This window comes from Aptenodytes forsteri, unplaced genomic scaffold (genome assembly GCF_000699145.1).
Source record: "Aptenodytes forsteri isolate BGI_AS27 unplaced genomic scaffold, ASM69914v1 Scaffold248, whole genome shotgun sequence".
In the NCBI taxonomy this organism is placed as follows: Eukaryota; Metazoa; Chordata; class Aves; order Sphenisciformes; family Spheniscidae; genus Aptenodytes; species Aptenodytes forsteri.
In genome coordinates, this window is record NW_008795935.1 from 318,808 (window position 1) to 335,767 (window position 16,960).

General features: G+C 36.9%; 1 protein-coding gene across 1 annotated transcript in view; it reads left to right on the plus strand.

The window, feature by feature from the left end:
- CDKAL1 (CDK5 regulatory subunit associated protein 1 like 1) overlaps nucleotides 1-16,960 on the plus strand; it is a 396,152-nt gene that overhangs the window by 296,053 nt on the left and 83,139 nt on the right. Inside the window, 1 exon segment of the mRNA XM_009285096.1 lies at nucleotides 3,624-3,686. Coding sequence (XP_009283371.1) covers nucleotides 3,624-3,686 — 63 coding nt within the window.

Genomic DNA, 16,960 nt, shown 5'->3' on the forward strand with positions numbered 1-16,960 from the left:
TGAACAGTTGTACACAGCAGTGATGAAGGCAGCACCCTCCACCCAGGGAAAGCCCTTCCTTCTGTATTAATAGGCTACGGCTCTGCGATTCCCCAGATGGCCTGCTATTAGTGCTTAAAAAAAATCCCCACTTCATACACCACTGCTTGCTTCGATGCACAAGTAGGAAATTGTGCACAGTTCTCGGACTGAGACTTTACTGGTCTTGTTAAGTCGTATGATATTTATCTCAAATAATACATGATTCTGACTGTCCTGTTGGCAAACCAATACTGGAAAAGTTTGTGGAGGAATAGTGTATCCCTGGCTTGTTACGTATCAAATGCTCTTGCACCAAAATTATATACAACCAGACGGAGTAAGAGTATTGCAAGTAACCCACTGCCAAGAGTAACTTGGTTTAAGGAAATGTTCTGTCGTCAGTGAACATAGGCTGTATCAATATATGGAAAGCCTGAGAGAAGTACAGAAATAAGCTACAAGTCTGATGCTGCTATCAGACTCCTAAGAGGTCTTTTCACTTTTGGAAATACCCTGTGCTAATTTGTATGGTGATCTTGGAAAGACTCTTGAATTTTTTCAGAAAGATAATAAATTTAAATATATCCTATGCAGGTCTGTGAGGATGTTTGAAAGTGATACTGCTGCTGTACATGGAACAGTATGATGGGACAGTACATTTGCCTAAGTTCAGAAGGGTTTTTTGAGTGTCTTTTTACTATGTGATTTTGACAGCTTTATTGGTACAGAACAAAGGAATGGGAATCAGAACACTGAAGGGAAAGAGCAGGAAGATGGGGGAAGAAAAATATTTTTGTATTGGTCAAGAGAGTACTTGAAAGGGATGTTTGACTAAGCCAAGGAAGGAGAAATAGGAGTATGAAGCTGTGTCAAGGAAGGAAATTCTGGGGAGATGCATGTAAATAGGCAATTTAGGGACTGAAATAGTCCACTGGAGGCAGTGAAGGAGAAGGAGCTTTTGGGCTCCTTATTTTCCTCTGTCATGGAGAGGCCTGCTTTACTCTCTGCTTTACGCTGCTTACAGGTGAGCTGGGAACCGTGCCTTTTCTTCATGTAAAAAACTTACTATTAATACCATGTGGCTAATGCCTGCTGTAGGAGTTGAAGGGGTTACCATTATAGCAGCATGAATTCCTTGTCCTTTTCTTAGTCTCTGTGTTTTGAAATGTTTTATATTTCTGGTTTTTAGAGATCTGAGTTAAGCTGAACTCGGTGTTCTAGAAAGACACAGATTATCACTAAGCAAGCTTAACTCTGTGCTTAAAACATTTTTGTCTCTGTGTATTCAGAGTTCCTACAAAGTAGTCAAACGCTGTTTAGATTTAGATCAGCTAAGCATACGGGGCGTCCTGGGGGCAGCATTTTTTCATGTGCATCTCCAGAAGTTCCATTCCATCGTGCTCTGTGTCATGAATTTCCAGCATTTCCCCAGTCAGGAGCATTTTAGTTTTGTACAAAAAGCAAAACTTCTACTTTTTGTGGAAAGGTAGGAAAAAAACCATAATCTCCTATAATAAAAAGTGGAAGATTATGTCAATGTGTTGTGTAAGGGAAGCCATCTTCATTCTTCATCTTGTCTAGCTGAGTGTGTAAATAGCATTTTGGCCAGAGGGTGAAGGATAGGAGGGTTTCTGTCATATAATTTTATTGAGTGTTATTAAAGCTATGGCAAAAAAAAAAAATACTCAAAAGCACTCTGTGTGCAGTCAAAATGGATTCAAGAGAAGTAGTCTTCGGTAAGAAAAAGCACGAAATAGACTTTTTCTGGATTTTGTGGGGTTTTTTTCCTAGAAAGTTTAGTGGAGGTCTCCAGATTCCAAACTAAAATGCTTTTGTCTACTTCTTGCATGATTCTATATTAAATTAGTTTTTCAAGCATCCTTTTTATATAATCATTACGATATCTCTTTTCAATTTATTAATCACATTTCTCCAAATCCTTTTTATAGTATTTTAAGCACTTTCACTGTGTATAACTCTACTACCAGGAAAAAAGTCATCGTAGGGTGGTGATGGAATTTGGGTTGTGCTACCTGATGCTTTCATTTGAGTCGGGTTTTTCCCATCGGAAATAAAAGAGGTATTAATGGGGGTTAGAAGGCAAAGGTTCCTCTACTAAGGGAGATCTTTTCTTTGGCAAAGGCATGTTTGATTGCTGAGAAAGTCTATACTAACAGAAATGTCTTTTTTAATATAACTTCTGTTAGTTTTAAAGCCCCTTAGTAAACTCAGAGAAACAAGTCTTGTTAGATATTACTTATGGTAATTGAATAGAATTGTCTATGACAGAACTAACCTTCTCATACTGAAAACAAAACTTACCATTCTTGTTTGAAGAGGGACAGTAAGTAAAAAATTATTTTCTTGACTCTTTAGCAGTCGTAACTAAAACATAGGTAGGGACCTCACAGAAGTAGTAATATTAATCTGGTATCTTTAATGACTCAGAAGTATCCAGCTGTCATAAATTTGTACTAGTAACTAAAGTTATAGCTTTTATGACTGAGTTGTTGCATCTGAACATTTCACTGAAAATAAAAATTGTGTAAAGAACGGAAATACATAGTTCCTTTTGCATAATCAAAAAGTACTAAATTGTTCTACAGTTTCCAGAAGTTAAAATAAATACTGCAGTCATGCAGCTGTCTATATAGTTCCTAGCATGCTGGAAACACGAACAGATCCTAAGAGTTAGTTGGAAAACTACTTTCACAGAAACGATGGCTAAAATGAGACAACAGTACAAGACTACAAGCAAGGAGTTCTTGTAGTTGTCTCCCCTTTACACAGTTGCCAACATGCAATGCTCTGCCTTCCTGAGCTATGACGTAAGTCAACGTAGATTGTGACATAATAAAACTTTGAACTTATTTGTGACTCATCCCTGCATTAAAGATGAAGGGTGTTTTTCTCCTCTCCCTGGCCCCTCCTCCATAGGATGCAGCTGAGAGAATCTATTTAACATCTGCTGAAATCACTGAAAGCTCCTTCATTGATTTCAGTAGAAGCTGGATTAAGCAGGTTTTGTCTTTGAACTTTACTCTTAACAGAAGGAGTTTTTTCCCCTTTGCTTTGGCATTAAATGGCATACCACCTATTAATTTTCCACAATCAAGGCAATGAGAGTATTAGCATCAAAAGAAATCGAAAAATAATAAATGATTCTTCTTTAAACTGACTTCCTTTAAACCTAATCTGCTATAAAGCAAGACTGCGTGTACGTGCTAGAATAGTAGACAAGTCTTTGCAAGATTGGAGCCTAATCTTCAAGTTTTGTTATCTGTATTCTAAAACATTATTTATGATTTATTGTGCAGAAATTAAAACAAATATGAATTGTTTACACATTCCACTGATGTTCCATAGACTAGTGTTTCTTATTTATTAAGGATATGTTCTTAACATTGTTAATATATATGTTAATTATTTCCTGTGATATTTAATATACTTAATCTGCATACACTGCTCTTCGTACCTACAGTTCCATTAACAAAGTGGGGAGAGAATGTGTTTGTACCTGCATACAGCTTTTTAAATCAGTAGTCTCTTTCTTTTTCCTTTAACTTTTCTAATACAGTTTATTTATTAATATTACTTTTCAGAAAAAACAGAGAACAAAGGATCTGTCCCAGCTGTTTCATTCATACAATCCATATGATCATAAGGTAAGAAAAAATATACTACCTACGTTTGTTAAGAATTATTCCAAACACTCATGATAACTATATTTCATGTTTTAAGCAAAAATGAGAGGAAATGATAAAAATGAAAGCACTAGGGTATTCATGTTACTTAAATTATGCTATCTTATAAATGTTTCTTTGTTTCTTCAAGCCAAGCTTGAAAAGCTGCATTTTCTGATTTGTGAAACCAATGACTCACATTAACCTCATATAGAAGTATATTATAGACTGACACTAAATCTTGCAAAGTGACCATATGTGGTATCGGATTTCCCTACTTTTCCTCTCTGTTTAGAAACTGTGTTACCCTTGAGTATGTTGCTTAGCCTGTTGTGTCAATTAGGCCCTGAGATACATGATACTAATGAATTATCTGTTGATTCTGGAAGCATCATCGGAAGAGGCTGCTTTGCTAACAAGCCTGATGGTTGTCTGGGGGAAGAAGAAGAAATACACATCATCATTATAACTTGATCCTTATTTGTAAAGTCTGGGAACCCTGGTAAAAAAACCCCTTGTTTATTATATCCCATACTATAGGGTAAGAAAAGAAGATCACGTTCCTAAAGATGTGAAATGTGAAATAAAAAATTAAAGCTGTTACAAGAAGATTTTGGAGAACCAGGAGACAGAGATCACAGCATTTCTGTGCTATAACTATTTGCCGTGGGGTTTTTGTAGACATTATGCAAAACAGAGCATTAAGCAGCAGATTGAAGGAGTTAAGTAGATTTGTAAATATTTTCAGGGAGTTCCTCCTGTCTTGGATGCATCTGTGGGCATTTTTTTAAGCAAGTGCATTAAATCCTTTAACAATTTGTCAGCAGTATGCGATCGCGGTCTTTGCTGCTTCTGTTTTGCAAAGTATATGTGATTTTGCAAGTATCCATTTCAAAAAAAGAAAAATTTGAAACATTTTTTTGTTTAGACATTTCAAAGGAAAGTTCTGAACTCTACCCCTTCTTTTCCTGGCCACGTACCAAATAGCTATACATTGGAAAAATTAGCTAGGTTTTATATTTGGGGGAAGAAGGTGGCAGAATTGTGTATGTATGTGCACCTATCTGTATGTACAAATACATGCATGTATGTGTGTAACTACACGTCTATGAGAAAGAAATACATTGTGTAAATATTAATGGATTAAATTTATCAGGTAGGTTGTTGCTATGAGAGTTCCATAGCTACCAGCAACTTGAAAATTTACAGTTTAAAAAACCATTGTCAAACAGTAGGTACATTCTATAATTTTAATAATTACATATAATTTCAAGTTAAATCCATCACTTCAAAGTATTTTTTTATAGATAGACTTGCATTATTTACAAGGATTGGTAAAGCAGACATTAAGGGCCTCTGAAAATTGAGAAACATGAAGAATAACGGAAATTGGTGTGACAAGATTTTGAATGGGATCATTGCTTTTTTGAGTTGAAGCATTTTAAGGTAAATGTAATAGTAAGTCAATTAAGATTTAATAAGGAGAAGCAACCGATGAACCAGAAGCTTTGATATTCCTCTTCGTGTCTAAATTCTACTGTGCCAAACACTTTTTATTCATAGTACAAGGAAATTCCATTATTCTTTTATTAGCACTTTTAATGGAGCTTGGCCATTTGTAACTCCTGCTGCCTTCCTGCTCATATCCTTTGTGGCGTTATATCAAAGTATCCTCAAATGATTTTGGCTTCAGTTGTGAAGACTTGTGCAGTCTTTACAAATTAGTCATCAGGCGATGTGGAATTGGATATAAATGCTTAGATATATTCCCTTTTGATCTTTGTTTTAGGATCTTTAATAAATTATTAAAAGTAGCACAATTGTTTGATGGGTGATTTTTGAAGCTCTGCTCTTTTGCTGCTTCCAAGCACATTCTGCATATATATCTGAGAGTAAAAGGGGGGAAAAAGGGCAAATGAAAGTTTATTAAAAAGATGATCTTTCCTTATTTTCCATTTGACAGTGAAGGTTTTCCTTCCGCTAACTACTTCCTATTTGTAGTGGCTGCAACAATTCATTGTGGATTTCTTGCTCTGTGCTTTTAATTTCCACCTCCGCTGTCAATTTCACAATTGTCGCAGTCCGGGGGAGGGCTTTTAATTTTTATATTAAATCTAACAGTAATCAACTTTAGTTGAAAATACAGTTATTTCAAGTGGAGGTCTATATTAGTTTTACTCTAGTTCTGTTTTGTCTGATTTACATTGCACAAGGGTTGGTTTGGGGAGGGGTTGTTTGCTATTCTGTAGATTATTTTCAGTAAGTGTAAAAAGGAGATTTTGTAATGGCTTTGTGAAAGCGTTGGTGATGCAGGATCGTGGCACGAGTGACTTGAATTACTGACTTCCAGGATTCTTAGTTGGTTGATTAAAAGAGGTTTCTCTGAGAACCTTTCTAAAGTAGAAAAGAGATAACCTTAAAGGATAAGTTGGAGCTTGGTTAAAACAGATGTAAAAAGGAAGCTTATGAACTCCAGTGGCTGGAACAGGACCGTCTAGCGAGATTTGACAGTACTTCATCCTTTTGTGATGGGATATCTTATAGAAAAGAGAAAAATTAATCAGAAAATGTTCATTCTTCCGAGCTTGTGCTTCACTCACTAAACCAGAAAGTGATGTTTTGATGGAGTAAATACACTAACCTTACTAACCTTATTACTATTTATGCTTGGTCAGGAGACCAATAGCTGTTAGAAATAGTAGCTATTCCTGAAATTTTACCTCAGTATGTATTTGCCTATCTAGTGCGAGTTACTGCATCCTGAAAGACATTTTAAATGCCTGTCGTTCTCCATTCCCAAGTGAAAAGCCAGCTCTTTTATGGAGGGGGAAAGCAAGGATTTCCTTTTCCTTCCACTTCCAGGTGTGGAGTCTTATCTCGTATCTAGTGAGGCTTTAATTCAGCAGCAGAGGGGTCAGAGCTTTAAAATTCTCTTATGCAAAAGGGATGGAAAAGTGGGAAATACTCTGCCTTTGCTGATAGCAGAGGAAGAGTAGTTAAGTTCCTGTATTCTTTAATGCCTAAATATGTATAGTTTACCATCTGGTTGCCCTTCTCATTGTTCAGATGAAATCATGCAACAGCAAATCTCAATAATTACCCTTTGGTTTTATACTTATCCCATCCAGGGGGATTTGATCTTGTTCTTTTTCACCTAGTGTCACTGTAGTGCTTGCAGAGCCTCCTACTATGGAACCTGTGGGTCTTTCAGATACCGTGCCACTGGCAAAGCTTATTGCAGTATCAGTCTTGAATGCCTGGCAAATATATTGACACATACAAAAAGTTCACTTCTCTCAGATATCTTCTTTTGTTGTTAAAATAAATAAATATTTTCTAAAATTCACTCTTTCCAAAACTAAATAATTATTTAGGAAATGCTGATATATATCTCGATTACGAAAAGCTGTTCCAGGTAGGTGTTTGAGTGCCATTTGTTCAAACTTATTTCAGGTAGCATGTGTAAAAATACATAGAACTCTATTTGTAGATGAAGCCATTCCTTTTTCTGAAATACTTGCTTTTTCCTGTGTTTATGTAGAGTAGGAGTATGTATAGTCTGGCTTTCTTGAGAGTCAAGTTCTGACTGCTGTGTAACTTTTCTCTAGTTAGCAATAGAACAGCTCTTCCTATTATATGTACGGTTTATCTTTTTCTAGGACCATCAGAAAAATAAGATAAAAATGCCATCCTCATAAAGCTGTACCAACAACAGTTCTAGGGATTAAAAGGAAGATAGTTGAGGAGTGCTCCTTTTACCCTTAGCTAAAATCTGGCCAGTTTTCTGCTAGCTCATTTAATGAAAGATTACGTTTGCACACAGGTAATTTCTGCTGAATCTTTTTTGTGTGTACACTTGAGGTTCCACATTGCACACAGCAAGGATTTTATTCTGTCTGCAGTGGATGTTTAACTCCCTTAGTATCTTTCTCCCAAGTGATGTTTGCCCTTTAAAACTTGTGACCCAGTTTGTTGAAAGCTATTAAGGCAGTTGTGATAGCAGGTTACCTGGTCAAAACAACAGGTTTGAGAAGCTTAATATGAGCTTCAGGATCCAATATGCAGAAAGTGTCCAAATTCAGCAGCACAGAGCCCTAGTTCCTTTGCTTCTTTTTGTCAGATGAGTTAAACATTCGGTCTAGCCCTAGAGCAGTTGTTTAAAACTATAATCCTCAATTTATGCTCTGCAAAAGAATGTTTTTACATATAGTAAACACAGTATAGCAGAACTACTATTCATTTTGCTGCTCTGCCTTCTTGAGAGGATAGCCAGAAAGAGAGACCTTAGGGCATGTCCATACATGCCTCTGGCAGCATTGTGCTGTTACAGTGAGAAATCCCCTGAGAGTTGTGCTTAAAACTCAGCTCTGGATTCATTTCTGCCTTCTGCAACCTGAATCTCTTGCTCAAGAATAGGGCATGATCTATGAAAAAATAAGGTCATGTCTTACAGCGTTAGTGATTTATTTTAGCATATACTGTGTCCAGCCAAGTAAGAAATAAAGGCAATGTTCATGTGGTTTGAAAAGAGTTTTCTGAAGAATTTTCTTCCAAGTTGAAAGTGCTCAGGATTAAAAAAATAAATTACTATTTCAAAATGTGCTCTAATTGATGCAATACTGCTAAAAGAATTGTAAAATCTTTAAGCCTCATGCTTTAAAATGTTCTTTATTAATGTGTTCTGCAAATGTTAAAACACTCAAAAAATTAAAACCCCATAGATGATGCCTGTGTGATTGGCAAGTTATATGGATCATTGTATTAAGATACGCAATTAAGTGTCAAAAAGCTTTCTTTTTTTGTCTTTTGGTTTGGGTTTGTTTTGGGTTTTTTGCTAGCTCTTAGCCTGGTAAGCAATTTTGGGAGGCAGGGGGGTGATATCCTGTATTCTGTTGGCTTTCATAAAGGTAGATGTGTGCATAACTGACTCAAGGAAGATTAATAACAACATTATGTATGGCTACCCTTAAAGTTAAGGTTGCTAATGGCTGCTGTCACTTACAGACTTACCATGATAATTGTTTTCAACCAATTATTTCAATAGTGCACAGACTCTTGCTCCAATTTTTAAGGGAAAATAAATAATCTAATGTCGACATCCTTAAACTGTGGTTGTAGGGCACCTCTTTCTTCTGCTGGGTTCTGTAGCTCCTCTGGAGAGTTTGTGGCATTTGTAAGTCAGAAAAATTAAAAAATGATACTACTACACATTGAAAGAGGCTGTAAGTAATGAGGAGTGAAACTGTGTTTTCATAATGAAGCAGACAGGAGCCACTATCAAACAGGTAGGATCTCTTTTGGCACTGCCTATGGAGGCGTATCTGTATGGTCTAAGTGGTTTTCACTGACAATAACACAAAATATTAATCATAGCAATGCCCAAGGCTGTGGCATTGTCTGGAAATCGACATGGGCACCTGTGTGGAACATGAAGTATCCAAAAGCAAGAGGAAAGTCCCAGGTAAGGGGTGAGGGATTGGAGTCAGTTGACTTCTGGTAGCAAAACCTGTTAAGTCCTGCACTCCTTCTGGCCCATGTGCTGTAGCTGGTGGCCTCTGGGGACTGCAGTCCATGGCAGGGCAATGGAGGCTGCGGTGGTGGCACCGAGAACCAGTGAAACTGTCTTCACCGTGGTGAGGATTGCTTAGTTTAAACAGCAGAAACAGGGGGAGAGGGGAAGTTAAGCGCTTCTGTTGGGACCAGTTTTCCTACCAGTGAGCCGCTTCCTTTCATTTTTCTCCCATGTTCAGGGAAGCTGGACCTTCTGTGCATCCTTCACAAATGAACAAAATTGAACAAAAGAAATTCTGATGTCTACTGAAAGAAACAACTCTAAAATGCCTGATGTTGTCAAACTTTCTAATGGCAGGCATCACCATACGACTCTGTTAATTAGATCCTGAAAACTTTGTTTTTGAAGATGTGTCTGCACTGTGGTATGATGTGATTACATGAGAGGACATGTAAATTGAAATGTTGGACACTTGTAGAGCTGAAAGCGTTGCTATGAGAGTAGTTTCTTAAAGGAAGCTAGTGAAAGACTAAAACATAGTTGCAGCATTAAACATACCTGGCAGGTGAGATTTACATCTTTCAGTAATCTATGCTCGTACCCTTTCAGTAGTTCCTGACCTCCCAGACTTTGCCATCTCCTACTTCTGTGTTTGTTGCTGGCCATCTTTCATAGCTGCTGGCATTAGGAAGTGATTTGTATTACATACGAGGCATGGCAGCTAGCATGTTTAAGTAAACCAGGTTTGGATGCTTTTTGGAATCTGGAAATGGGAAATTTCAGAACTGCTGAAAAACACAAGCAATTCTTGTTATTTTTCCTAAGGACAGTAATGTTTCTTAGATATCAGCTGTGTTTTGTAAGACGTGCATGTGCAGTGGATGCGCTGTGAATGTGTAAGTTTTACTTTTGAGCCAGAAAAAAAGAAAGTAGTTTTGAGATACTGTCTCAGCCTTCATATTTTTTGGGTAATGACTTGGGTATATGATTCTGGAAAATAACAAAAACCCTTTTAACCTGCTTTCCATTTATTCCAGGACCAGCATTGTACTAAATCATAAGGCGACTGTGAGGTTGCAATGTCTGTGATGTAAGCTATAGTCTGAATTTCCTAAAGCAGGTGCTTTGAATTGTTCTTCTGTAAGATGAAAAAGATTTCTAGGTTATTGCTGAAAAGAGACAGAGCCTTTTGCTATCTCCTGCCTCAAAATAGATTTCAGGTTTATTTTAATAGCTCAGATGTCAGATATGACCATGTTTTATGGAAATATTCTTATTGTAACCTACTTCCATTCTTCTCTTTTCCCTTCCCTCGTGTTCAGAACTGCTTTTTGGAGGAGGTTACATAAAGCTGTTTTGTGCTCTTCATATGATGTGAAGCTTCAAAGAAGACTACTGAAAGAGAAAAGCAATTTCTATTTGGAAGAGCAGTGCAGTGGCCTTGTGCTAATGGCACCCTTGAACAGTACTTGATGATAGCGAAGAAAATCTAATGGCCTGAAAAGCTCCTGCTTTTTCTTGACTTAACTCTTAGCTGCACTGAAGTTTATGCCATCTATAACACAGAGTGAGCTGATATATAGACAGTTTAGAAATGGCGATTCAAATGCCAGGAATTGTTTCAGGGTTTTGTAGAGAATAGGAGAAGAAACAAAAGGGCTTACTTCCCTGTTGGATATGCTGTATAGAAAAAGACATATCTGTTCTGTCTTAATTCTATAGCTGAAATATAGGGGATAAAAGGCTTGCGATCTTATTTGAAGTGTATATTGCATCCAGAAAATGAAAAAAAACAAAAAACAAAAAACAAAAAAACAGTTCCTGAATTTATTGCTGTAAAACCAGTGATTTGTTTGTTGTGTTTGTTTTACACAAAACCTAAAATATATACAAACAGGTAGTGTATATATGCTTAATATTTTGGTTAAAACTGTATTCAATGCTAGTAAGTTTTGCTGTAATTGGATATTTAAAGCCTGTTTTAGGTATTGGATATCTAACCCTGTCTGATGCTAACTGAAATGTTTGGGATTGTTACCTCAATTATCAACCAGAAGGGAGGCTTTTCCTGTTTTAGGTTAAACAGGTATTTTTTCTATCTTTTTAAAATGATCTTTCTAAAAACCGATTAACAGTAGTCTGTCAAATCACGTTTGCATCTATACACAAAGGTTATGCTATATGATGATGCATGGGCTTAGATGTTAAATGAGGTTTCACAGGTACCGATGTATTATTGAAATATCTTCATTAATGAACTTGAGAACAGTTTTAAGAAATAAGCTGATGTAACCCACATATACCTCTCCCCTTCACGTAAAAACATCTATACATTTTTTCAGATAAATAATCATGAAAATAGTGGTCATTTACTTCAGTTTTTCTCCTTGGTACAGCATGCAAATGCTACCTGGTATAGCAGATTGCCTTATGTAAATATTTTCTACCTCCAAAAAAATATTGAAATATACAATGAGAGACAAGTTTTATGGTGACATTAAATATGTCATATGAACTCAAGTAAAACAAATTGTTTGAGGCACATTAATCCTCTTGTTATTTTCCAGAGAGAGTCATTACCTTTTGCTGCGTGTCTTGTATTGCTTATGTACCTTGTCCATCGTTACTGTGGTACTGACACAAAAATATGAAAAAGAAAGGTCTTTTAGGTTTTCTAAAATTAGTTGCTGGAAAACTTTGACATCACAAAAAGTAAACAGGCCTGGCCCTGTTAAAATTTCTTTTAAGCTTTCTTTAATCTTGCATTGGCAGTGTGATGGAGTGTGTAACTAATAGTTCTATGGTCAATTCAAGTTCAGATCCAGTTGGGGTATCTTTCCTTCTCCCATTCCCTAACATCTCATTTGACCTGTATCTCTCTGTGGCTGTGCAGTTTGTAGCGGATTGGATTTCCCAGTTATCTTTCACCTTCTCTCATTTTTTTTCCCCTCCCTCTTTCTCTATTCCATTGCCCTTTCTCTCCCCCCCTCCAAATGTTTATTTCTTCTCTGTGTAGTCTACCTTCTTTTTTCTGCTTCTTCCCACCTAACTATTCTTTGTTTAATATCTTCTTCGGGTATTAGCATTGTATTCTCGCTCCATTTACTTTAATTCGCCTGCCCTTCCGTTTTTCTTGGTTTTTTCCTCTTTCTCTTTATGGAGCCCCTTAGTTCTGCAGCTGTACTTTGTCCTGGCATTAAAGCGGCTGTGGGAAACAATGTTGCTGTCAGAGGGGGAGGCATCAGTGCAGCAGGTGTAGCAGCGCATGAGCGCAATGTCATGGGAACCCACCCGCAGGGGTGGTGGTAGAGTTCTTCACTATTCAAGAATTTAGCTTTGCTATTGACCTAAGTGTTCCTATGACCAAGCACTTGAGCTTGCTTGCTTTTAATTGATTACATATCCAGAGACCCAAGTTTTGGGAACTTCGCTAATGGATACGATAACTAGCTTTACTTTCTGTTCCCTATCTTCTCATTGGAGGACAATAGCTGGTTTTGCTCATAAAATTGCTACAGTCTTTCTGTGTACTTGAATTAATTTGACATGTTATTTAAAGTTCTAAATGTTAACCAAGTTGGCATCAATGCTTTTATCAATCTTCTGATACCCAAAATCTTGGGTAAGATTTTTACTTTCTTGCATAGAGTGAACATATTCCATTTACTTTTCTTCTTCCTTATTCCTGTTTAAAAGCTTGTTTTAATGACCCTTTGATATAAAGCTGTGAAGCAGGTGTGTATTTTCTGGCTTTGTGTCTGATAATAAGAGTATGAAATGTTGATCTCCTTATCCTCAATATTCTTCTGCATATACGCATACGCACACACACGAAAACCCGTCATCAACAAAAACTTTGATTTGAGATTGTTTCTGGATGATACTTAGAATCAATCTGGTGCATTTCAAGTAAGTCAGGGAAGGATGGGATCACATTTTTCCCAATTGATAATGTCAGCACTGGCTACGATTCTATCTTCTGCTGTCACTTAAACTCCTGGAACTAGAAACACTCCTTTAGTTTTTATTTGTTATCATTTCTTCTCTGTACTATATCCCACTTAAGAATGAAGAAAGGTTAGTTATCATACAGTTGAAAAGACAAAACTGAGTAAAGTTGACCATGTGAAACTATAGATAGAATTTGGGCTTTAGATTGTTCTACACAGGAAACTTGTACTCCTGCTGTCTGTCGGCATAGTGCAGTTAGGCCACTCTCAGCGTGAGCTCAAGTGCTCTGCTTTGAAGGGCAGCTGGAGGAGGAGTCTCAGAATCTCCTAGCAAACCATGTGGATTTTGCGTAGTTAATCTAGGTCATTGTCACCTGCAACAAAGCATCTATCTTAGCTGCGTGTGAAATTTAGGGTTCTTACAAATGTGCTCTCAGTGGTCTTGCACTCAGTCTGCCTGTGTCTGAGGGAAGGGCTCATGGTCTTAGGGGAGAGAGGGTGTTTGCATTCAGATGTAACTAGAAAAGCATCCTATGGTTTTTACCAATTGCTCATCCTTTTTGAGAATTGCAGGATGAGCCCTGAAGGATGTCAGTGCTCTGGTGATTTAGTATGCACGCTTACAGTAAAACTAGCAGTGTTCAGTTAAATTACCTGGATACTAACGTATACTCTACTTGTGTAAATTAGGGTAGGCTTGAAAGACTTCCAAACCTAGTTCGAGGGTGGAGGCTCAGAGTCAGTAGGCTTTGAGTTCACTCTGCAGTGTAGCCATACCATGGAGGTTTGGCAGGGCAGTTCAGGGCAGAAGAAATCATCTAAAACACACGATTCAATTTCAGCTGTACTTGAGCTTTAGTATATCGGAAGGAGGGAGTGGTGCTGTCAGTAGGAAGAGAGGTACAAACCTGGATTTTGTTATAAATGCACGTTAACAAAGTATATTTCATTCCTTAAATATGACATGTTCTTCATATTATTGTTCCTCTGTATTCTGGTATTTTATGAATATAAAAGTTTTCATCCAAAAAACTATCCATCCAAAGACAGATAACATAAATTATCCATCCTTCCATGCATTTTTTGAGGGAAAGGCTCCAGCTTGAGAGGCTTGTATGGCAGCCATCTTCTTTGGAATTTACTTCATCATTTCAAATTTTGGCGAGATTCCAACATCAAAAAAATCGTCTTTCCAAGAAGCTGTAGTTTCTTCCTGTAATTCTAGAGACTGCCTCTATTTGATTTGCAGTACCTGAAGTGTAAGAGGCTTGTGGGGCCAATGGCAAATTTAAGGTTTGGTATCTCATGATTCATCAGGATAAAAATAGGGGGTTTATATCTCCTTAAAGGAACAGGAGCATTACAATTTCTTTGTGATAAATGTGGCATTTTCTAATATCACTGAAAGCAACTACGAGGTTGATCTTTAAAGATGACATTTTAGTTCGTATAAATGCTGCTTTAGGTCATGTTTAATTTTTCTTTCACCTGTTCCTCATACAATCACAATAGTCATACCTAGTCATCTAGCCTTATAGAAAAAAAAGTTGGATATGCAAGTAGTTGACAAACATCTTTAAAACACAGCACAAGATTTTTTTTCCAAAATACATTTCTGTGAAATTTGATATATGTAGCACACATAAAGAGAGGTGGTGTGATAAAACACTTCAGGTTGCAAATACAAGCAGTCACGCTGACAAATCCTTTATTTCATAGTCATGCCTTTTCCAGGAAAAAATACCTATGTGTTCTTACTGCTGCTCATTTTTGCATCTCTTTTAATATTGCTAGCATCGTTTATTAGATATGTGTATGGCAAATTATGCTCCTTCATGCCTTTTATTTTTACAAGCTTATTTTTTGGATAAAAGGCCTGCTTGGTACAAAATCTTACAAGACATAAGCCATCACTGTTTTACGTTGCAAACCCCAACCTTGTTTTCCATAGAACATTTGCGGAAAGATGTGTAATATAAAGCTAAAAATATGATCCATTTGTAAGTCCTGTGTGGGAACAGACATTAAATACCAATTCACGTGTCAGACAGACAGTGGCAGCTGCTTTGTTAATGTATGGCACAATCCCATATTAAATCAAATGGCAAGTGCACAGTTTGACAGATACTGTCATCAGTGCAAACATTATTAAACTCATTAAAGAGCTTGCTTTTAATTTTTTATTTAAAGTACATATATTTGGCTTGCAGAGCCATTCTCAGTCAGAGCCTACAGCAGTACTGTAGCAAGTACTACTTCTCCAGGTTTTTTGCCTAACAAAGCCTGATGTGTTTCTGGCCATTCCTCAGGGGCAGTGCTGCGATGTTTATGGCTTCCCCTGCACATCGCACGTTAGGGTCTGTGACCAGAAATTCCATTTCAGAGCACATCGCTCTGGATAGCACTCAGTGGTCTTTTCATTTTGATTGATGGCTCTGGTTTTGCACCATCTGGCTTCTGATAGGCTGCATTAATCATATTCCGAACTAAGAAAATTTAGACAGGATTTTTAAATAAGTACATGTACATGTAAAAGAAAAGTGCATGTATGTATGTGTTTGTGTATTTAATTCCTATAGGTTCCAGGCATACAAAAGAGAGCAACAGTCCTGTTATACAGTTTGTATTGGGATAAATAGGTCTCTAAATAAATCTCTACTTACGAATGCCCATATTTCAATTTTACTCATACTGTTTTAAGTTTATTTTATTTTGCTTTCTATCAGCTGTTTATAGTCACTGCCTTATGCTGATACTGTTTTCAGTTAGGAACAATGGACTTGTCTGAAGCATTTGAGTTGCACCTCAACTGTTTTAAGTAAGTCTTAAAATTTCTCTTTCTGCTGCTTTGGTGTTATGCTGAAGTTCCTTGCTTCTTTTTAAACGTAGCTTGAGATAATGGTTTCTGAAACAGAACATCATCAGGTTTTAAATTCTATATGTGTAGAACATCTTAAAATTGTCGTATTGAAATTCACATCTTGGGGAAAATTTAAGAATCTTAATTATACATGCAATATGCAAAAGTCAGTAATCGGCCATACTGAGGGCTTCTGATAGAGTTTGACAATAGCGTATTTAAGGTACTGTATTGTTGGATTAGCAAAATTAATAGTTTCCCAATACGTATGTAGGAATTAATCAGCCAACATGCAGTTGTTAAGTGTTTCAGATTTTATTTGGATTTCTAATTTACAAGTAAGCAGTTATCTATACTCTTCCTCATTAGGTTGCTTTCATTCTGTGCTATTTTACAATATGACTTAAGGGAAAAATTTGTCCTATGGTATACCCTGTCACATTGGAGCCATGAATGGCTGGATTCAATGGATCCAGCCATTGAAGCTGGATGTTAGGTTTCAGAAGCTACTTAATCTTCACCTTTTAAATTTTCAAAGACCGTGGGATGAGAAGCTGCCCTGGATTCCCTTCCACCTATACTGCTATGGATATAACACTGCATGAAATGGTGGGCAGACAGCAATACTTCATACTCTTAATAACAAATCCAGTAAGCGCATTTGCTATATCCCCAAGTCCAGCATTTACTGGTCACACTGGGTATGCTTTCTTAGGTGTTCCTCACCAATCAAATGGTGTGGAAGTATCACAGCCACCATTTTTTCATTGACAGCTATAAATTACATTATTGTTGGGGTGTTTTTGTGGGTTTTTGTTTCTTGTTTTTACTTTTTTGCCCCATTTTCTCTCACTTTTCCTCAATATTTTCATTAGTAGAGCTTGCAGGTACTTCGGAATCTTTTTTTAATTTATTATTCCCTCTGCTTCGCTTA